This window comes from Diorhabda sublineata, chromosome 6, assembly GCF_026230105.1.
Source record: "Diorhabda sublineata isolate icDioSubl1.1 chromosome 6, icDioSubl1.1, whole genome shotgun sequence".
NCBI classification, from domain to species: domain Eukaryota; kingdom Metazoa; phylum Arthropoda; class Insecta; order Coleoptera; family Chrysomelidae; genus Diorhabda; species Diorhabda sublineata.
In genome coordinates this window covers 20,059,306-20,082,338 of record NC_079479.1, presented here as the reverse complement: position 1 = coordinate 20,082,338, position 23,033 = coordinate 20,059,306, and the positions used below count along the sequence as shown (strand labels likewise).

Genomic DNA, 23,033 nt, shown 5'->3' with positions numbered 1-23,033 from the left:
TGAAACCATCTCAGATTTTTATCGAAGAAAATGACGAAATTGAACAAGACCCAAATATATCTGCAGGTATTTTATTACTAAATAACATACTATCGATTCAAGGCAGGTTACCGTTGAATATTGTCGGTTGTTCTTAAACACTCTGTTTTATTCTTTCAGAATACGACGAGCTATCACTTCCTTCTGAAGACTCTTACCGACCAAGCGGATTAGACGAATCGACGTCTTCTTCAGAAACTGATTCTCAAGCTGGGCCTGAAAACAGGCCAACCGCTGCAGAAAATTTTAACGTCCTAGCAGAAGAGGTACTTACTCTAAAAACACGGCGCACAAAAGCTAACCCCGAATTATAGAAAAGGAATGTAGTTTTAAAAAAGCGTCTAACTGGACAAGTATACATAAATAGAAGTGGAAAAGAAGTGCAGAAGAAGGTTCCTCAATTTCAAAACTGCTCCAAGAGTAGATTTAGCTCTTTAATCAAGAATGTTGATGTGGAAAGGAGGTCTAAGACTATCATAAAAAACAGAAGCACATCAAGACATTTTTATTTGGTAAATTGGGATGGAGAAAAAAAACGAGTTTGTCTAAAATTCTTTTGCAGCACATTTTCTATCAGCCATAGGGTAGTTGAGCTGACTATGAGAAATATTGGTCTTGGATCTACCTATGTAGGTCACGACAGGAGATTGAGGAAGTGTCCTGTAAACAAAACAACTGATGAGAATAGAGATTTGGTTCTAGAACATATAAATTCATTTCCAACTGTTGAGGCACACTACTGTAGAAAAAACTCAAAAAAATTATACTTATCTTCTGATCTAAACCTGTCCATAATGTATCGATTGTATAAAGAATTCTGCGTTGAAAAAGATAAAGCTCAGGTGCCAGAGTATGTATACAGGAAACGTTTTTTGTACCGAAAAAGGATCAGTGCAATGCGTACCAAAGCAAAAAAATAGAAGAACGCACTGTCCCGATACACGAGGAGTGGGAACAACACAAACGAAGGGAAAAGGAGGCACTGGATAGCAAAGCAAAGGACAAGCAATATTCCAAGGATGACGGAGGTAAAACGTTTAGATCAATTTCATTTGATCTGCAAGCTATTCTCTCTATACCATTTTCTGGGGAAGTCAAATATACTATAAACGGAAATTAAACGTTTATAACTTTACTATTTTTAAAAATCATAACAACAATGGCCTTTGCTATGTTTGGGATGAGTGTGGAGGTAGTTTTGAGATAGCTGCATGTATAGTAAAATATCTTATAAACTTGCCTCCTACAGTTAAACATGTGACAACTTATTCTGACACCGCAGGGAGGCAAAATAGAAATAAATATTTGGCAGCTGCATTACTCCGTACCATAAACAATGGACCCCTTCAAACTATAGATGTAAAGTATATGGAATCGGGTCATTCATATTTGGAGGCCGATTCTATGCACGCAAGTATTGAGCGTGCTAGAAAAAACAAAAAAAATTATACAATCCGGGAATGGGCTTTGTTAATTTCATCTGCCCGGAGAAATCCAAAGCCGTATGAGGTATTTGTACTTGATTATTCTGAATTTTTTGACTTTACCGACCTCTTTAATAAGTTGGTAAAAAACATTTCGCTAAATACCAATAACGAAAAAGTAAAATGGTTATTAATCAAATGGCTACGATTTGAAAAATGTAAGCCCAACATCATTCTGTATAAATATAATTTAAGCGACGACACCTTTCAGGAAATTGATACCACTTTCAAGCAACGGAAGAGCAGGAGCTTAAACCCAAACTTGAATCATTTGTTGATCCCACTTCAACAAAAGTTCAGTGCCCCAAATCCTATATCGTACCTAAAGAAGATGGACTTGTTGGAATTGTTGAATAAAAATGTGATTCCGCAAGATTATCGTAATTACATAGAACAATTGCCATCGACGTTACGGCCAATCAGGCGTATACACGAGGAAACAACAGATTCTGATGCAGAAAGTGATTTTCTGCAATGAATGATCTTCTACTGACAAACTTATTTTTTGGTTTCAAAATAACATTAAAAGCATGAATAAACTTGTAAATCTAATTATTTAAAATTGTTTAAAATTTCTACATTAATAAATCGTTTTACTACAGAATTATTGGTTTTATTATTATCCTATTAGACTATTTTTGGTTTAGGTAATATATTATTATTTTACGATATTTTTGGTGTTATATTTTTGATTGAAAATTATTTAGGTATTTTACCACTTTCAATCACTAAAGACACCAAAATTTGATTACTAAAAAGATGGCAAATGAGAGCGTGCCAGATGTGGTAAGTGGGGGTCATCAGCGTGCCAGATGTGGTAAGTGCACAATTTGATGAAATGATGAAAAACTTAACACATATGTGAACTAAGGCATCGATATTGACCCTAAACAACTTTACCCATTATACTTTAGAGAACCTTAAAAACCAGAACAATTTATAGCTACAGTACAAAAGTATTTCAAAAATGCAGCGTTTAAATTTATTCATTGTATAAATGTAGTCAAAGATATTTTAACTGAAGAAGAACAAAAGGAAAAACTAGAATACTATCACATATACAAGAAAGGGCATAGAGGAATTAACGAATCAAAAAAATCATTAACTGAAAAATATTATTGGCCTAAAATGTTACAAGATATAGAAAATTTTGTTAATAATTGTGAAATATGCCAAAAGAATAAATATGATAGAAACCCACCAGTAATTAAATTCAATTTAACCCCCACAGCTAGTAAACCATTTGAGCATATACATATACATACTTTTAAAATAACAAATCAGTCATACTCAACTATAATAGATGCTTTCTCTCGTTACGGTCAAGCATATTCAATGTCAAGTGTGAATGGAACTTCAGTTGTTGACAATATATTGAATTACGTTACTCATCATGGTTTGCCCTATAAAATAACAGCTGATTGTGGTTCAGAGTTTAAGAATAACGAACTTCAAGACTTTTGCAGATTGCACAAAATTGAACTACATTATACAACGTCTAAAAATAGTAATTCCAATTCACACGTAGAACGTTTTCATTCTAGTTTAATTGAACATTTTAGATGTATAAAAGAAAATAATAAATATTTAACACCTGACCAATTAATAAAACATTCAATATTGGCATACAATAATTCAATTCACTCTGTAACGCAATTTACACCATTTGAAATCATTAAAGGTCAATAAACAACCCCGATCCATTTGATTTAGACGATCACCTAATAATATCCAACTATATACAAAATCATAAAGAAACATCAAAACTATTATATGAAAAACTTAAAAATAGAAACGCTAATATCAAAGAAAAAATAATAAATAAAAGAAATGAAAATAGAAATGATCCTTCTTGTTATGAAAATCAAGACATAGCTTATATCAGAACAAAATTCCGAGACAAAAAATTACCTAAATTTAAAAAAGCTGAAATCGTAAAAGACTCCGGTGTACTGTTAGAAACAAATAAAGGAACGTATCATAAAAACATAATTAGAAAACCTAAAACTAAAACTAAGAATTTGTTACAGAAAGATGAAGCTGGCAACGATACTAATATTACTACTTCTTTATAAGACAACTAAGGCAGAAGACATAACGATTACAAACGTAAACAATTTTTATTACCCGTTAATTTGGGAATTAGTAATCTTATATATACGGAACATACTTTTATATATTATATAGATTTAGAATTTATTCATAAACAAATTAATAATTTGAAACAGTACTATTATAGTTTAAAAAATAATTTATCTCAAGCGAACGCTACAAATCCTATTTCGTATCATAATCTAGCTGAACAATCATTAAGTAAAACAGAATTTTTAATTAATATTTTAGACACAAAATCAGAAAACATTTATCCGCATTTAAGATTAAAAAGAGGATTAATAAATGCAGTAGGTAAATTAGATAAATGGTTTTTTGGAACTTTAGATTCAGATGATGAAGAAAGATATAATAATGCTATAAATGTTTTACAACAAAATCAAAAACAAATAATTCATGGAGTAAATTTACAAATATCATTACATAAAAAATTAATTGATCATTATAACAAATTGATTACGACTCTATGGATTAATCAACAAAAACTTTCCGATAATTTAGAGAAATTTCACATTTCAATTGAAAATAAAATAATAACTTTGAAAAATTTTATAACATTTCAAAGTACAATTTCACAAATTAATCTGGATTGTCAAAGTTTAATTACACTGATTGATAATATTAAAAATGCAGTAACGTTTTCTAAATTAAATACAATTCACAGTTCTGTCATATCAAGTCAAGAAATTTTGGAAATGATAAAATATTTAAGTACTATTTACAATAAAGAAAAAATCTCAAGATTTAATAATATTTTGACATATTATCTCTTTCTTGGTTCACAAGTAACCTTTTCCAAATCTAAAATAATATTTGCTAACCATATTCCTATCCTAAAACCCAAAACCTATGAATTTTTCCATTTATATCCTGTAATCCAAAATCATACGATATTTATCCCTCCTCAACCTTACTTGGCAAGAAGTCAAGAAGAAGTCAATTTTATTAAAGAAGTATGTCCAGAATTAGAAGAAAAATATTATTGTAAAGAAACTTTCAAGTTAAAAGATAATTGTACTATTGAACTGTTAAACGGACATTCTGGTGAAAATTGTGTTGTTAGTGAAATTGATCTTCAAGAAACTATATTAGAACACGTAACAAATAATGAACTTTTAGTGATTCCAAGATCAGAAACTGAAGTGATATCTAAATGTGTTTCAGACCGTTATTTCAAAATCAGTGATCCATCAATTGTAAAAATTCCAAAAAACTGTAGTATCCAAATAGAAAGTGAAATTTTCTCAACCAATATACAAATTAAAAAAGGGAAATCGATAATATTACCAAAATTAAACTTCAAATTTTTAAATAATCAAATTTATAAATCTCCAAATTTAACCAATATAGATTTTGATAAATTATATGAAATCAATAAAATTGCTAGAAACATAAAACCAATTCGTGAAATTTATAATCCGCCAAACCATGTATCTAGAAGAAGGAAGACAACAGGATATGAAAAATACCTCCGTCATTTTTCATTCTTAGGGATGGAGGAGTAGAAAATTCTTGAAGGACATTTTATAAAAACGCAATTGTATCAAATATCGTAAACACTTTATCAGCATTTATTTTATTATAAATAAGACTTATTGTAAACAACTTAGCAATGTTTGTAGTTAGTTCGTTCTTGAGATTAATTATATTCATTCAATTACATGAAAATATTGTAATTTTATGTAAAATAAATTTTTTAAAAATAATTTTCGAAAACAGAAAATTATAATTCGGGCCTTTCAAATATCCAACAATAAATAATTTTATTTCATAAAAAAAATGATTTTTTATTTTATTTTTAACTTAGACGCTAAATAGTGTGGCCAAAGATATTCGTATAACCACTATTTAACAGGGTGATATTAATTTTGGATTCCAAGTTGTTCAAATAAGTTTAATTTTCGTTTTTTGAAGGCATAATAAATCGTCCCTTTTCATTTGAGTAAACAATCATGGCGAAATCATTGTATAGTAATTTTACAAATAATGGAAACCTAAAAATCACTTGTTGTGATCTTGTATAACCGATAGTAATGATATATAACTTTCGGTTGTAGTGTTTAGAGTTACTAGTAGTGTTAAAAAAAAACTTAAAGCCTCCATATATAATTAAAAGTAACATACGTTACTAAAAGTGTTGTTATATACTTAAAGTTAGGCAACCCGCGCATCGCGTTTTCAATAACTGACGTGTGAGCAGCTGAGTTTTAAAGAACATTTTAAGTTTGACAAAGGTTTAACACATATGGGCAACCACCGGCCCGCGGGCCGGTTCCGGCCCCGTGTAAGATATGATCCGGCCCGCGAGACATTTTGGAAAAACCCAATTAAGAAAATATTACACTAAACTAAGTACTTATACTTAGTACTAGTACATACACTTATACTAGTACAGAGGTTCCCAAACTTTTTTGTTTCGTAGACCCCTTGCCATATTTTATGGTTTTTATTAGACCCCCACCTGTTCTTTAAAAAAAATTAATAAATAAGTAGTTCCTATAGTGTAAAAGACAAAAAAAACACATTTTTATACATTAACTAATTTATTAATTAAATTTTAAACAAAATGTGTTGTAAAAAAAAACAAAAAAGAAATTAATTCATTCAATGCGAGGGATGAACTTGATGCTTTAATAACAAATTATCAACATTTGGCTTCAATTTAGTAACATTTAATCTCAAATCTCCTCGGTTTACTATGTCCAGTTTGTTTCTTTTTTTTGTAATAAGATTAGTAACTGCACTGAAACCTCTTTCTACGAGATATGAAGACGGAAAGGCAATTAAAAACTTTCTCATGATATTCCACACTCCGGGATATGTAGCAGGTATGTCTTTCTGAAGCCAAAATTGTTGATAACCCTTTATGAACTCTACCTTAAGTTCTTCGTTTGTACTTATTCCAATTAATTCTTCTTGTAATGAGATATCCGTCTCCTCAATATCACCATAAGGATTAATAATCCATTGTGGTATTACTAGCGTCAAAATATCTTCGAATCTCGTTTCAAAATCTGAGTAGAGTGCATTCAAATGATGCACATAGACTGGAACATCGTCTTCTTTGCAGTTTACTTGGGATAAATTGGGAAATTGTGAAAATTCGCTCCGTCCAATGTTTTGCTTCATCATTTTAATTCTGGCAAGAAACGCTGAAATGACCGACTTTGTCTTAATCAAATTTAAACTGTCACCTTGCAACTGCAAATTCATCGTATTAAATTTAGCAAATAAATCGGTCAAATACGCGATGTCCGTTTTTCTTTTTAATAAACTTTCTTTTAAATTTTCATATTTACCATCGAGAAACTCTAGAACAGTTTCAAAAAGTGCAAAAAATCTTACCAAGCATAAACCTTTCGACAGCCAACGCACATTAGTGTGAAGAAGTAATTGGTGGAAGTTCTCGTCGTTATCTTCACACAACTGCGCAAATAATCGCGTATTCAACGCATTGCCGCGGATTCGGTTTACTGCGTCAATGACAAATTGCAGAGATTCATGTAATCTTTCATTCAAATTTTTAGCAACTAGGTGTTGTCTATGGATGACGCAATGTACTGCTAATACCCCGGGTACGCTTTCTTTTAAAAAGCTTATAAATCCACGATATCGACCAACCATGGCAGGTGCTCCATCAGTAGCTACAGATATTATATTTGATAGAGGAATTTCTTTTTCAATAAAGTAATCCCTCAAAACATGAAAAATTGATTCGCCTTTATTGTCGGTTACCAAAGTTCTCGCAAATAGCAATTCTTCGTGGATATTTTGATCCATAATAAAGCGAACATATGCTAGTAATAATGCTTCATTTCCAGGTAAAGTTGACTCGTCCAGTTGTATAGAGAAATGGGTCGTTTGCAAATATATACATAGGAAGTTTTCAATATCATCACTCATTTCATCAATGCGTCTTTGAACAGAATTGTTGCTTAAGGGTATTTTCTTTATGATATCAAACGCAGGTTTGTGTAAAACAGTCTTTATAACCTCTTCAACGGCTGGCAAAATTAACTGCTCTCCAATGGTATGCGGTTTTCCGGATTTTGCTATAAGTAGCGAGATATTATAAGACGCTCGAAAACCATCATCATTTCTTTGTGACGTCAAAGTGAACATTTTGTCCAGCGTGGGTCTCTTCTGAAGATTCTCTTTGAGAGTTTGAAAATATTTCAAATCTTTATCTAATTTATCTGGATGACATCTTCTTAAATGATCTTCCAGCTTAGATGGCTTCATGGCGTCATTGCTAAATACTTTGTTGCATATAAGGCACAATGGCAGTTGTTTATTCGACAATGATGGAATAAAGCCAAACTTCAGATAATCAACATTGTACTGTCTACATTTCTTTTTTGATTGGGACATGCTTAGTATAGGTTATCTGTGGACAACGAGAGCTATTTATATAACATAAAACAATAATTAAAAATTTAATTTATTTATTTTAAATTTTTCTTCAGTTCTAACAACAAGAACAAAATTAATATTTTATAAAAAATAATGTAAGAGGTACTTACTTTTCTTCGAAACTTCGAATCAAATTAGTATTCCTTTCGTTGAGGATAACAAAGTAAAACACAAAGTGCACAGTGCTATTATTCAACTGATGTCAAACACAGCAAAATTAACACTGTTTTTGATTGAACCTTTATGGTCCGAGAGCCAGCTGTCGAAAATCGAGACGATTATTTAAAGCATGAGATTTACAAGGTAGATAGATAATGATATGAGGATTCCAAAAATCATAGCTTGCCTATTGTCCATCCACGGAATTGCCCCTAAAACGGGTTATTTCCGGTAATTATTTATAGTGCTGAAACAGTGGTATTTCGTTTTAAATTTGACTCAGATTTAAAGATCAGAATATATAAAATACAAAAAAATATATTATTTCTGAACAAGAAAATATTAAATTATCTCAGGCAAGCCTACGGAAACATAGGGCAAATTACCCTTAATTAGCCGCGCAATAGTGATACGAGAACAAATGTTGAATTTTTAACTAGTTATAATCGGAATTAAAGCACCGTGCTATCATAGATTTGTAGATTATTTAATTCTGAACAAAAAAATATTAAATTATCTCAAGCAAGCCTACGGAAACATAGGGCAAATTACCCTTAATTAGCCGCGCAATAGTGATACGAGAACAAATGTTGAATTTTTTACTAGTTATAATCGGAATTAAAGCACCGTACTATCATAGATTTGTAGATTATTTAATTCTGAACAAGAAAATATTTATTAATTATACGGCGAGTTAAAGAAAACAACCCTTAATTCGTAATTAATTAATAATTTTATTGAAATTATAGGAAAAATTAATTATATGCAATTATTTTGTACTCTTTTAGAAATTTGAAATAGATCAGATGATTGGAATTCAGTTAATTTCATTCATCATTATCTATCTACCCTGTAAATCTCATGCTTTAAATAATCGTCTCGATTTTCGACAGCTGGCTCTCGGACTATTAGTGGACCGAAGCCCTCACAAAGAATATGCTTGCACATACATAAAAACGGAGCGTGTCGTCATTGCTCTCTTATTTCTTTCTTAAAAACAATTCTGCTTAATCAAATTTCAACAACAACGGATGTTTAATATTTACAAATCGTGATTCTTTTCATTAGCTTAGATTAGAGAGTGATTTTTGCTTCGATATACATTCGTTTGCTAACGTATTTGTTTTCCTTTGATGTAACGAATACAACATAAAATATATTAATAACTAATATAAAATTATATTATTATATAAAAATTATATTAAAATTTTGTAATTTTGAAAACTTCTATCTATTGACCCCCATTTTTATTTCATGGACCCCCAATTTATTTTTTTGCCTACATAGACCCCTTGCAGGACTTCATCGACCCCTGGGGGTCGATATGGACCACTTTGGGAATCACTGTACTAGTACATATCTTTAAAAGAAAACACTTGTTTGTGCTTTTTATCTTATCCGGCACCGGATATGATATGAATAGACTATAAAAATGTGGAGTCAACAATATACTAATGAATCCCATAGCCTACACAAGTTTCCTTGTGTTTCCTTAGTTTACTCACGGTAGTGAGGGTGAGGCGGCAAACATCAAAACCTTCGATGTTTGCCGCCTCACTCTTTGATAATCACCGCCACTCGGCTTGCTCGATCAAATTCTTTGAAGTTTGCCGCCTCACGGGCTACACATCAAAAGATTTTATTTATTGCTTCTCGATTATTTTAAACTAGTTTATTCCAGATCATTCCTTCATTTTGTCTATATAAGCGGGTGGATGGCCAGAAAGTTAGTTCAGTTCTATTTGAGTTACCGAGGTGATAACGACAAGCGATATCCTGGCGAACGGCTAGAGCCGTCAACTTGCTTTGTGAATTTGTGTGCATCTTGAGTGGTTACTAACTATAGTTTGCTATTAAGTTTATTGAACGAAAAGTAAAAAAAATGATGTCTGGTGGAAAGAAACGAAAAGTAGATACAGAGGGTCGCCAGTTTCAAGAAAAATGGACTGAAGAATTCTTTTTTATCTTGCACAATAGTAAGCCTATTTGTTTGCTTTGTAACGAATCCATTTCAGTAATGAAAGAATTCAATATAAAGAGGCATTACTCAACTAAGCATACTACACAGCATCACTGACAGGACAATTAAGAACAGACAAAATCCAGAAGCTTAGAGCAAATATTGAAAAACAGCATCAAATGTTTCATAAACAAAGAACACAACTTGATAATGTTGTGAAAGCTAGTTTTATAGTTAGTTCAAAATTGGCAAAGGCATTAATACCATTTACCGAAGGAGAATTTATCAAGAAGTGTATGTTAGAAGTTTGCGGTGTTTTGTGTCCTGAAAAGAAAAATGAATTTGAAAAAATTAGTTTGTCAAGACGAACTGTTGTTCGACGTAAATGATGGCTAATGATATATAAACAACATTGACTGACCGTATGGTTGGTTTTGAATCATTTTCCATAGCATTAGACGAGAGCACCGATTTGTCTGAATCTTATAATCATTATAAGAGAGATGGCTCAAAGCTCATCCTAGACGAGTTGTGACACAGTTTCAAATTGGTGGTCTGCTAAATGAAGCGTATGGAAAAGCGGCTACAGTCCAGAATGCCACTCATGGATTTGCTAAAACAGGCATCTGCCCAATAAACCCTGATGTGTTCCCTGACTATATGTTTCAAGCATCTGAAACTACAAATATTGTAGTCGATGGTTCTGTCCAACAGGCTACAAATGGCCTTACCGATAATAATGCTCAACCTGGACCTAGTTCAGAAAATGCTTCCGTCATAGATCTTCCTGTCCAAAAAGCTGCTAATGTTCTGACTGATGATAATGGTCAACCTGGACCTAGTTCAAAAAATACTTCCGCCATAAAACCTCCACTCATCATTCCTACAGCCACTCAGGAAAACTTGCAAAATTCAACACGTGGGGTTTCAATTTTGGTTACACCGGCTGATTCAAGTCCAGTTTCGATCGGATCATTTGTTTCAGGCCAGGGAAAGCGAAAGCCAAGGAAACGTCAGGGAACTTCTGTCTTAAACTCTACCCCAAATTTGGAAGAGGCCAAAGAAAAAAGCAAACCAAAACTGATAATTCGAGAAAAAAGAAAAAGGGTGGTATCAAGAAAAGTCCTTGCAGAGCCTGACGAGTCACACAGAAAAAGAGGCTTTTTCTGCCGACGAAGATGAAGACGATTGTGCTTGCATTTATTGCACAGAAGTGTATAAATTTGCCAAACAAGGTGAACTGTGGCTACGTTGTTGTTCTTGTCAAAAGTGGGCACATGCCGACTGTGCCAGGGTACACAAAAAAACAAAAAGTTTTGTTTGTGAACTTTGTACAGACTAAAAATATATTAAAAAATATTGATGTGTCATTTTGCCTTCCAGGTGGAGTAAAATGAATTTTTCTTGTTCATTTTGATTTTTTTTTACTACAAATTTGTGTTTTATTTTATCGAGGTAAAGACTCGTCTAAGATGTTGCGAAAGGGTTATTATATGTTTTGTTTAATATTCGTTTGAAAAATGCAATTTTTTGATTAAATTTTTGTAGTTTTATAAAATGTATGTCATTTTGTACACCCTTCCCCTATCTGTAGATTTCAGATTTATATTATGAACATGTTTTTGCTTTTAACTCCTAAACTTCCTGGAAATGATTCACAATGTTAACATTTATTCCAGGCGAACAGATTGTCTAAAATCCACTACAACCCACAAGATCAAGAACAAGAAAACGTAAAAGAAATAAAAAGTACTGGAAAATAAGTCAAAGAAAGTTGAACAGAAATTCAGGATTTCTAAGAATGAAGTGACGGTACCAGGAAAACAATTTACTCACTCGGATTGCGGCTGTGCAAAGAAATGCTTCACTTTATTCACGGAAAAAAAACGAAGATTAATTTTTGAGTCGTTCTGGAGCCTTGGAGACTATGTAGCATAAAATTCATACATCCATGGTCTCGAGCAAGCTAAAAAAGTTGCTCTAAAACGCCCAAAAGATGGGTCTGGTTATCAGAAGTAGACTTCATTCTCGTATTTTTTTAAGAAATTCCAGTAATACTCACGTTGTGTGTAAGAAATTTTTTCCATCTACTTTTAAAATAAGTAATGGACGACTACATAGATGCATTACTAAGAAAGGCGTGTCACGACAAATTCCAGTCGATTAGACGATACAGATATTGTTGCCCATATACATAGGTAGTTTCCCGGCTTACCGGCTTCTAGAATCAAAAACCCTAATAGAAGAAAACAACACATAATTTAACAATAACATTAGAAATGCAATTTTGTAGGGTAATTCCGATCATGCGGAGAACTTACAAGAAGAAGGTTGGGCCTGGAGGCAAGCTGAATTATAACACAGAATATTTGAAAAATGCAATAAAAGCAATGAAAAAAGGTCACATGTCAATACGGAAAGAATCATTACAATTTGCTGTCCCGTATACAACTTTACAAAACCGCCTGACTAAACGACATGCAACAGGTGAAATCGGGAGGCCAACGGCGCTTTCCAAACTAGAAGATCAACGACTTGTGGAGGGATTATTACAGTGTGCTAAGTGGAGATTTCCCCTAAAAAGTGTAGATATGCGCATGGTGTAATAGAGACAAGGTGTGTTCTCTCCGTAGACTAATTTTCGACCTGTTCTGCGCACTTCCAAAATGCCGTCATATTGCCATGCAATCATAATATTGTTGTTTTGAAAATAATAACCTGGAAAGTCTCATGCATTACTATATACTTGCGGATTTTTATTGTGAATCTCACAGACAGCGTAGAATTGTAATAATAGTCAATATGACGTAGAAAAATACAGATAGTTTTGCAAAAAGTGGACTTTACGAGTGAGTTAGAACTTCTGCAGTTGCGAACGTTTGTATTAAATATAGTTGAAAGTTGATTGAAAATATGCCAATATGCTCTGTTGCTAGCTGTCATAACAGGAATGGAAATACAAAAAATCAAAATATTAAGTACTATCCATTTCCCAAAGATGGTGATATGCAACAAAAATGGATTAATGCTTGCAATTCCACCAAGGAAATTAACCTTAAAAATGGTTTGAAAATAACTTTTTAATTCTAAAATATATTGCATGCTTGTTGATGTTAAAAATGATAATTAATTGCAGGGCGTATCTGTTCATGCCACTTTACGCCGGATTGTTTTGAGGATACCAGCTATTTGAACAGTATAAGCGATAAACCTATTTTAAAGCTACAAAAAAATGCCGTTCCAACATTATACTTGACTGAATCTTCATGGTATTTATTATTCAGAAAGGAAATGATTCATCGATATACCAAACTATTTTGCATAGTGCAGAAATAACAATGTTGTACAATTTCAGTGAGAGAACAGAGATAGAAAACGCAAAAGTAATTGTGAAAGAGAAAATGATTTTAGAAGTTTACAAAAGAGAGCACGTAGCTCTAGTTTTTCAATTTGCTTTAGGAAAGAAAATGATATTTTACTGGATCTAACAAATCTGAGTGATATTTTAGAGTAATTTAACACTTACATAACCCAGATTCAAAAATCAATCAATTTTTTGCAGTTTTTTCAAATATGGATCTTACTTGTGATAAAAATAATAAATCGAATAAATGTTTCAAGCAAAATACTGAAAATATTGTCTATTTTTTTTTTTGAGTGCAATGTGGTGGACCCACGTTTTATCCATGGTTATGAAAGGGCTCAAAAATGCGGCTTTATTTATTTGAATCAGTGTCAAAAACTCGATGGAAACATCTTCACTACGCGGCACTCATCTTGCGCCCAGCTTTCTCATTTCCAAAGTTTCAGTTAATTGCTATGTACCGCACTTTTTGAAATGCCAATAACTGCTAGCTCGCGCACTTTCATTCGATGATCATCCAGTAACGCTAAATACCTAATCTCTATAGCTAAATATAGTTTATTAGCAACTTGTTCTCTCAGTGTAGGCATAAATTCTCCATGAAAGCAGAATTATGAAAGATTCTACAGTCCATCACAAGGCTAGTAACAATGTGTAAGTTTACAACATACATAATGAAATATATTTTCTATTGTTTGTGGTTAGCTATAATTACTTTACATTTATTTTCAGTTCCCAGGAATTGTACAATGCTGATTTACTTGAATGTCACACACCTAGGTATACTTTTGATTACACTTTTTTGAATTATGAGATTGTTACGCAACGACGTATATAAGGGGGGGTTTAGGGGTGTTCCAGAATTATATTCTCAAACCAATGAATGATCATTCGATTTTAGAATCGATGATCTTTCAAAAATGATTAATAAATTTACGACTACCTGATCTCAAAAAAAATGGGAGTGAGTTGTCAGTGCATTTAAAAATGACCTATATCACCATTATCTAATGACCCTTCTGACTTGGAATGTTTGACCCCAGGTCATTTTCTTATCGGCGCTAGCCTAACTTTCTTTCCTGAAAAAGATAATACCACCATCCCTGAAAATCGGCTGTCACTATGGCAACAATGTACAAAGTTACAATAACAATTCTGGCGCCGCTGGTCGACTGAATACTTGAATCAATTACAAAATCGACCAAAGTGGCTAAATTCTTTCCTTAATCTGAAAGTTGATTCTTTAGTTCTTCTTAAAGAGGATATGCTACCCCCTCTACAGTGGTCTACAAGAAGAATCATCGAAACGATGCCGGGGCCTGATGGGAATGTGAGGGTAGTAAAAGTTAAAACAGCAACTGGTATATACACCAGAGCCATCTCTAAAATAGTCCCTTTTCTTGAGTCTGATGAGTCACTTCTCGGTGAAAAGTGACTGATATTCAACATAGGCTTGTAAGTTATATGAACCACCTTGTTGTTTACATTTTTTTAGTAGTTACATTGGTTACTAGAATGTAGTTTCCAATAGGAATCGTTAATTTTTCTTAATATTATAAAATGCATTGAATTCCCTTTCTCAATTTTTAATTTTTACCGTGCGATATTTTCAAGTTTCAAGGGGCCCAATATGTTCGAGAATTATATTCTCAAACCAATGAATGATCATTCGATTTTAGAATCGATGATCTTTCAAAAATGATTAATAAATTTACGACTACCTGATCTCAAAAAAAAATGGGAGTGAGTTGTCAGTGCATTTAAAAATGAAAAGTCAAATTAATTTCTCTTGATGAATTAACATAGTTCTTTTATTCAATGTACGTTTCAAGTGTTATTTACTGTATTTGGGCGCAGGACAAGTTTTGTGTTTAACATTTTGTGTAGTGTAGTCATATTTTATTATAACTTTTTATCCTGAAAGTGTCTCAATTTATATCGACAGAAGTCAATAAGGCACCAACTACTGTAGCTTTACGACCTAAAGTTGTTGCTAAATAAAAGATTATTCATAGTGGCGTATGTCTTTTAGCCTTATACTAAAATACCGTTTTGTGCTACCAAAAATCAGCAACTGCTACAGTCTAAGTGCTGTACAGTTAACAAGTACGTGCAGCGCTCCTCACGCTTAGATATAAATAGGCGTGTGGGTAAAGTGGTTGAAGAACACGGTCATTTTCCAACCATCTTTGTGGTCCTTCGAGCCGGATAGCAAAAAAGGTATTTAAAGAGCCTTTCTTCATACTATTCTTCGAGATTATATGCAATTGTCACAGAAAATTCAAGTTCCTTCAAGATATTCAAGATCCTGTGTCCCTAGGCAGCAGTAACTTCCAGTATTCAAGGTAGCATCAAACCTTTAATCTTCCCAAGTGCATTGTGTGTTAAAAAAAATCAATATATTGCTAGTTCATTTAATATTTCCAAATATTCGAACTCAATTTAGTATAATTTCAAGTTTCAATTGTAAAATTCCAATCTATTCTATTTCGTACAATTGCAAGTGAAATTTCCAAAAAATGTCTCTGGAAAATTAAAAAACACAGAGAAGATCTGTGAAATCTTCTATTACCAGAATGAATAACTGGATAACTTCCCAATCTACTGTTACAAATGAAACTGCATTTATGAATGAATGTATAAACAGACGCGACAAGCTTGAAAAGTATTTCTTACAATATGAAAATATTCAAGGTCAAATTGAAATGCTTATTGAAAACTCTCAGGATGAATTATCAGATAACGAAGACATAGACTTAGTTGAGAAAAAATACTTCACAACTAATTCTGAACTATCTAGAATGATTGATGAATTGACATCGAACGATAATTCAAACTCTCAGAGTCAAACTAATAATAATTGTAATATCGACGTCAAGTTACCTGATATTTTCTTGCCTAAATTTAAGGGTCAGACGTCAGAGTGGCCTTCATTCATTCAACTCTTTGAAAATCTGATTATTTCTAACAATAGCTTAACAAATATCAAAAAATTGCTATATTTAAAAGCTTCCCTTTCTAACGAGCCCTTGCAATTGATAGACGATATAGAACTTTGTGATGACAATTTTCAAATAGCTATAGATACTTTAAAACAAAGGTATGATGATCAAAGTGTTCTACTGTATAACTTAATTGATCAAATATACCAACAAAAACCTGTGAGCAAAACTTGCCCTACGCTTTTACGTGAAATAACGGCTAAAATGTATAAAATTATACAATCAATGTCAAAACTAAATTTAAATCCAAAACAGTTATTAGATTATATTCTTATTTTCTGGATAGATAAAAAACTAGATCTACCAACTCGTAAATTATTTGAGCAAAGTAAAAAACAAGGTAAAATCCCGTCCCTTGAGAATTTTTTCGATTTTTTGAAACAACGTAGTGGTATTCTAGAGCGCACTCAAAATATTCAAGCTTCTACTTCTAATTCAAATGATACTAAACAAAAGTTTAGTCCCAAATATTCGAAAACAACTGCTCACGTGAATTCTATGATTCCTACAAACAGTCAATCAGATTGTTATTATTGTAAAAATGCTTCACATCGTATCTATACGTGTGAATCATTTAAAAATTTGTCTATCAGTGATAAATATAAATTCATACATTCGAATAATCTCTGTAAAAACTGTCTAGGAGGTCGCCACATCACAAGGGATTGTAAATCTCTAAAATCTTGTTCAATATGTCAAAAAAGACATCATACTTATCTCCATTCTGACTCTTTCCGTGCAAATGATAATGCACATAATAATAATAATGGTTCTATTTCCCAAAACCGTTATAACAACTCACAATCTATTCACTCCAATGTACATACGACAAATGGTCAGCATCATCACACCAAATCGATGAATAATCGAAATAATAACTTTAATCGTCAAATTGACGAAAATTCACATTCTCACCAGGCTACTGATAATCGACAAAATCCTTCTAGACCACAGAAGAATTATGATAATGCTGAAACCAACGAAAACTCACAAGATAATAATTCTAACGTATCTGCTATACAAACACAATCCTTATCTGCTCTATCCACTGAATGCCACGTGCTTCTAGCTACGGCTAAAATAATTATGTATGACTCTCACAATAACCCATTTAAAACTACTATTCTGCTAGACAACGGTTCCCAAAACTCATTTGTTTCACAAGAACTAGTAAATAAACTACAATTGAAAACGTTTGAAAAAAACACTGCAAATTTCCGGCATATCACAAACAGTATCAACCACAAATAAAATGGTTCATTTAAAATTCTTTCCACATTCCAATCCGATCAAACACTTTGAAATACCTTGTGCAGTATTGCCAAAAATTACTTGCAAATTACCACAAGTAAAAATTAACGTAAGCCAGCTACGTCTGCCTACTGATATTATTCTAGCCAATCCAGAATTTAACATACCATCGGAGATTCACATTCCAGTTGGGGCCGATTTATATTACAAACTTCTTACACCAGGTATCATAGATCTCGGTAAAAAATTACCTAGTTTACAAAATACTAGCTTAGGCTGGATGATTGCTGGAACTATTCCAAACAGTGCTTCTTTTAATTCCGTGAATATTCAAAATAATGATTCCGTGTTTACAAGCTGTAATCATATTTCTATATCGAACAAAGACCTAAGTTCATCTCTTTCTAAATTTTGGGAACAGGAGGAAATTCCTTCTAAGAGTATTCTCTCGTCTGACGACGAACTAGTGGAAACTATTTTTCAAAATTCCACACAAATTCTGGAAAACGGCAGGTTCCAAGTCAATTTCCCGTTGAAATCTGAAAAAGAACACCATAAACTCGGTGAATCATTTCTGATCGCTAAAAGGCGATTTCTCTCGCTCGAAAATAGAATCCATAAAAATCCAGAATTATTTTCTGAATATAGTAAATTTATTTCTGAATATGTAAACTTGGGACATGCAAAATATGTCACTCTTAACCTCACTAATTCAAAAAACGAATTAAAATATTTTATCCCACACTTATGCGTAATTCGTGAACAAAGTCTATCTACAAAACTTCGTGTTGTCTTTGATTCTAGTTGCCCTACCTCAACAGGTGTTTCTTTAAATGATATAACTTTGAAAGGGTACCAGGTGCAACCAGATCTATTCGATATTCTTTGCCGTTTCAGGCTAAATAAGTTTGCGATAACTTCTGATGTACAAAAAATGTTTCGTCAAATTTCTATAAACACAGAACATCGTTTTTTACAAAATATATTATGGCAAGAAAATCCTCAACAACCCCTGCAGTGCATTGAGTTATCAACTCTAACTTATGGTTGCAATTTCTCTCCGTTTGTAGCGACAAGAGTATTGCAAGAGATTGCAAATAATAATAGTTTCAATTTCTCTTTAGCGGCAAACGCCCTCATATCCGAAACTTACATGGATGATATAATTTCAGGTACAAATTCTGAACATGAATTGATAAAATTAATTCAAGAATTAAAAATTGTATTAGGAAATCACGGGTTCAATTTACATAAGTGCGCCTCAAATAACTCAAACGTTCTCGCTGAAATTTCTGATTCAAACAATTCTTCTTTCTTACAAAATCCTGAAAAACGCATTAGTCTTGATTTAGAAAATTCTCAAAATAAAGTTCTAGGCCTAAATTGGCTCCCAGCTTCTGATAATTTGAACATTTCTGTCCCCACTACCTTTTCAATATTCCCCGCAACCAAGAGAAAAATTCTCTCAACCATATCGCGATGTTTCGATCCTCTTGGACTTTATAATCCCATAATATTGTCTGGAAAACTTTTGGTCAAACAATTATGGCAAGCTAAACTTGACTGGGACACAGAGATATCAGATTCAGTCATACTGGAAAAATGGCATACATTCGTAAACAATCTTCCTAAGCTATCTCAATTAACTATTCCAAGATTCATTTTTTTGGACAAATCTATCAATCTCATCGAAATGCATGGTTTCTCAGACGCGAGTCTGAAAGCTTTTGGCGCATGCGTGTATTTACGAACCATTTATTCTGACAATTCTGTTTCCTGTAATTTAATTTCGGCAACATCGCGTGTATCCCCCGTTTCTACCACAATTACACTTCCTCGGCTAGAATTATCAGCCATGCTCCTACTGTATAATTTAGTGGACAAAATTTATAAAAACTTTCAAACAAAGATTAATATTATTTCTGTAAATCTCTGGTCCGACAGAGATTGCTGGCGCAATGGTGAGCCCAGCCGTTGGACAGTATTTGTATGTAACAGATATGCTAAAATTCAAGCCATAACTAAAGATCATTCATGGAGGTATGTAAATACTATCGATAATCCCGCTGATTTGGTGTCACGTGGCACTAGCGCAAATAATTTAATTTCTAATAAACTTTGGTGGCATGGACCGAAATTTCTATCAAATCCCACTCTCGATTTATCAAAATTTGATAATTTTGCATACCCAAACCTTCATCTTTCTGACATTCCCGAAACAAAAACTGTCGTCATGACTACCCCAACAGAAGAAAATTTTCTTTTAACTTTATTTTCTAAATTTTCCTGTTATAAGAAGTTGCAAAGAACAATGGCGTACGTACATAGGTTCATCAGAAATTGTAAGAATTCGAACAAATTCTCTGGTCTTTTGACAGTATCCGAATTGAGCAAATCTGAAATCTTTATAATCAAGACCCTACAACAAACTAAATTTCAAAAGGAAATTAATGAGATTAAACAGAATAAAATTTTATCTGATAAGCAAATAAATAAGCTGAAACCTTTTTTAGACGATAAAGGAATGATTCGAGTCGGTGGACGTCTTGCTAACGCTGACCTTTCTTTTAACCAAAAATATCCATTACTTCTGCCGTCAAAACATATAACTGTCAACTTAATGATTAAAGCTGAACATGAAAGGCTTGGACACCCTGGAGCTCAAGCAGTGTTGTACAATTTTCGACTAAATTTCTGGCCATTAAATGGTTTAAAAATTACCAAAAAGCTTATTCGAAGCTGTCATAAGTGTTTTCGTTTTTCAACTAAGCCATATACACAAATTATGGCAGACCTTCCACGAGATAGAGTCATCCCTGCTCGTCCGTTTCAAAAAACAGGACTGGACTTTGGTGGGCCATTTCTCATAAAATCTTCCAAATAACGAGAAGCTCCCTTGGTGAAATGCTATATAGCGCTTTTCGTATGTTTTGTCACTAAAGCTATTCACATTGAAGCTGTTACTTCTTTATCAACTGAAGCCTTTATCTTGACCCTAAAACGATTCATTTCCCGTCGTGGCAAACCTGCCAAAATTTATTCCGACAACGCCACTAATTTTCAGGGCGCTGATGACACTTTTAGAGATTTAGAAATATTTTTCAAAAATCAAAATAATATTGATTCTATTCAAAATTTTTTATCGCATTCCAAAATTGAATGGAAATTCATACCTCCTAGAGCGTCACATTTTGGAGGAATATGGGAAAGCCGAATAAAAAGCTCGAAAAAGCTCATGTCAAAAATTCTTGGAGACTCCAAATTAGCATATGAAGAGTTCTCTACAATTCTAGCCCAAATAGAGGCAATTTTAAATAGCAGACCTATATCACCATTATCTAATGACCCTTCTGACTTGGAATGTTTGACCCCAGGTCATTTTCTTATCGGCGCTAGCCTAACTTCCTTTCCTGAAAAAGATAATACCACCATCCCTGAAAATCGGCTGTCACTATGGCAACAATGTACAAAGTTACAATAACAATTCTGGCGCCGCTGGTCGACTGAATACTTGAATCAATTACAAAATCGACCAAAGTGGCTTAATTCTTTCCCTAATCTGAAAGTTGATTCTTTAGTTCTTCTTAAAGAGGATATGCTACCCCCTCTACAGTGGTCTACAAGAAGAATCATCGAAACGATGCCGGGGCCTGATGGGAATGTGAGGGTAGTAAAAGTTAAAACAGCAACTGGTATATACACCAGAGCCATCTCTAAAATAGTCCCTTTTCTTGAGTCTGATGAGTCACTTCTCGGTGAAAAGTGACTGATATTCAACATAGGCTTGTAAGTTATATGAACCACCTTGTTGTTTACATTTTTTTAGTAGTTACATTGGTTACTAGAATGTAGTTTCCAATAGGAATCGTTAATTTTTCTTAATATTATAAAATTCATTGAATTCCCTTTCTCAATTTTTAATTTTTACCGTGCGATATTGACATGCTTACAAACATTTTAATGCTATTTCAGTCCCATTTATCGAGCATTTTGAAACTTTTCAAGTTTCAAGGGGCCCAATATGTTCGAGAATTATATTCTCAAACCAATGAATGATCATTCGATTTTAGAATCGATGATCTTTCAAAAATGATTAATAAATTTACGACTACCTGATCTCAAAAAAAAATGGGAGTGAGTTGTCAGTGCATTTAAAAATGAAAAGTCAAATTAATTTCTCTTGATGAATTAACATAGTTCTTTTATTCAATTTACGTTTCAAGTGTTATTTACTGTATTTGGGCGCAGGACAAGTTTTGTGTTTAACATTTTGTGTAGTGTAGTCATATTTTATTATAACTTTTTATCCTGAAAGTGTCTCAATTTATATCGACAGAAGTCAATAAGGCACCAACTACTGTAGCTTTACGACCTAAAGTAGTTGCTAAATAAAAGATTATTCATAGTGGCGTATGTCTTTTAGCCTTATACTAAAATACCGTTTTGTGCTACCAAAAATCAGCAACTGCTACAGTCTATGTGCTGTACAGTTAACAAGTACGTGCAGCGCTCCTCACGCTTAGATATAAATAGGCGTGTGGGTAAAGTGGTTGAAGAACACGGTCATTTTCCAACCATCTTTGTGGTCCTTCGAGCCGGATAGCAAAAAAGGTATTTAAAGAGCCTTTCTTCATACTATTCTTCGAGATTATATGCAATTGTCACAGAAAATTCAAGTTCCTTCAAGATATTCAAGTTCCCGTGTCCCTGTGTAAAGTGGTTGAAGAACACGGTCATTTTCCAACCAAGGGGGTTTAACCCCCCCCCCCAAGAACCGTCCATGCATACAATTATTATCATCATTCTTCTACGTAAACAATTATTCAATCTAAAAACTAGACTTAAAGTAAACAAACTTATTTTGAATGCACTTATGTATCAGCAACATTTGTACGGCGGTTGCTGACCAATAAGGTGGCTGCATGTCCTCCACTCCGCGTTTGATTTCTGCAACGTGGGTACGTGGGAGTGGGACGTCAACAATAGTCTTAAGTCTTGTGTACTGAATCACTAGAGTAGTTGTGCGACTTATGTGTATTGTTTTTCTTTATTTTGTTTATATTGTGCAAACTGAGTAAACTTTTTAGTGCTGCGAAATTTTTTGAACTTGCAAAGTTTGTGGTGATCGCGATAAAGTAGCTGTGCGACATACGTGTGGTGTTTTTCTTCATTTTGTTTATATTGTGCAAATTTAGTAAACTTTTGAGTGCTGCGCAATTTTTTAAGCTTGGAAACTCTGTGGTAAGTAT

General features: G+C 33.1%; 3 protein-coding genes across 3 annotated transcripts; 2 read left to right on the top strand and 1 right to left on the bottom strand.

The window, feature by feature from the left end:
* Positions 1-6,159: 6,159 nt before the first annotated feature.
* On the bottom strand, positions 6,160-8,319 carry LOC130444910 (SCAN domain-containing protein 3-like). The gene is made up of 2 exons (XM_056780275.1): positions 8,159-8,319; positions 6,160-8,022 (listed from the first exon to the last, which is right to left on the bottom strand). Exon 2 carries the CDS (start codon positions 8,004-8,006, stop codon positions 6,240-6,242), a length of 1,767 nt encoding a protein of 588 aa, XP_056636253.1. The 5' UTR covers positions 8,007-8,022; positions 8,159-8,319; the 3' UTR covers positions 6,160-6,239.
* A 7,788-nt stretch (positions 8,320-16,107) lies between these two features.
* LOC130445822 (GATA zinc finger domain-containing protein 14-like) lies at positions 16,108-17,784 on the top strand. Its single transcript, XM_056781707.1, has 2 exons — positions 16,108-16,720; positions 16,820-17,784. The coding sequence occupies exons 1-2, from the start codon at positions 16,108-16,110 to the stop codon at positions 17,782-17,784; spliced, it is 1,578 nt and encodes a 525-aa protein (XP_056637685.1).
* A 1-nt stretch (position 17,785) lies between these two features.
* Positions 17,786-21,550, top strand: LOC130445821 (uncharacterized). Its single transcript, XM_056781705.1, has 2 exons — positions 17,786-20,126; positions 21,363-21,550. Exons 1-2 carry the CDS (start codon positions 17,786-17,788, stop codon positions 21,548-21,550), a joined length of 2,529 nt encoding a protein of 842 aa, XP_056637683.1.
* The last annotated feature ends 1,483 nt before the right edge of the window (positions 21,551-23,033 follow it).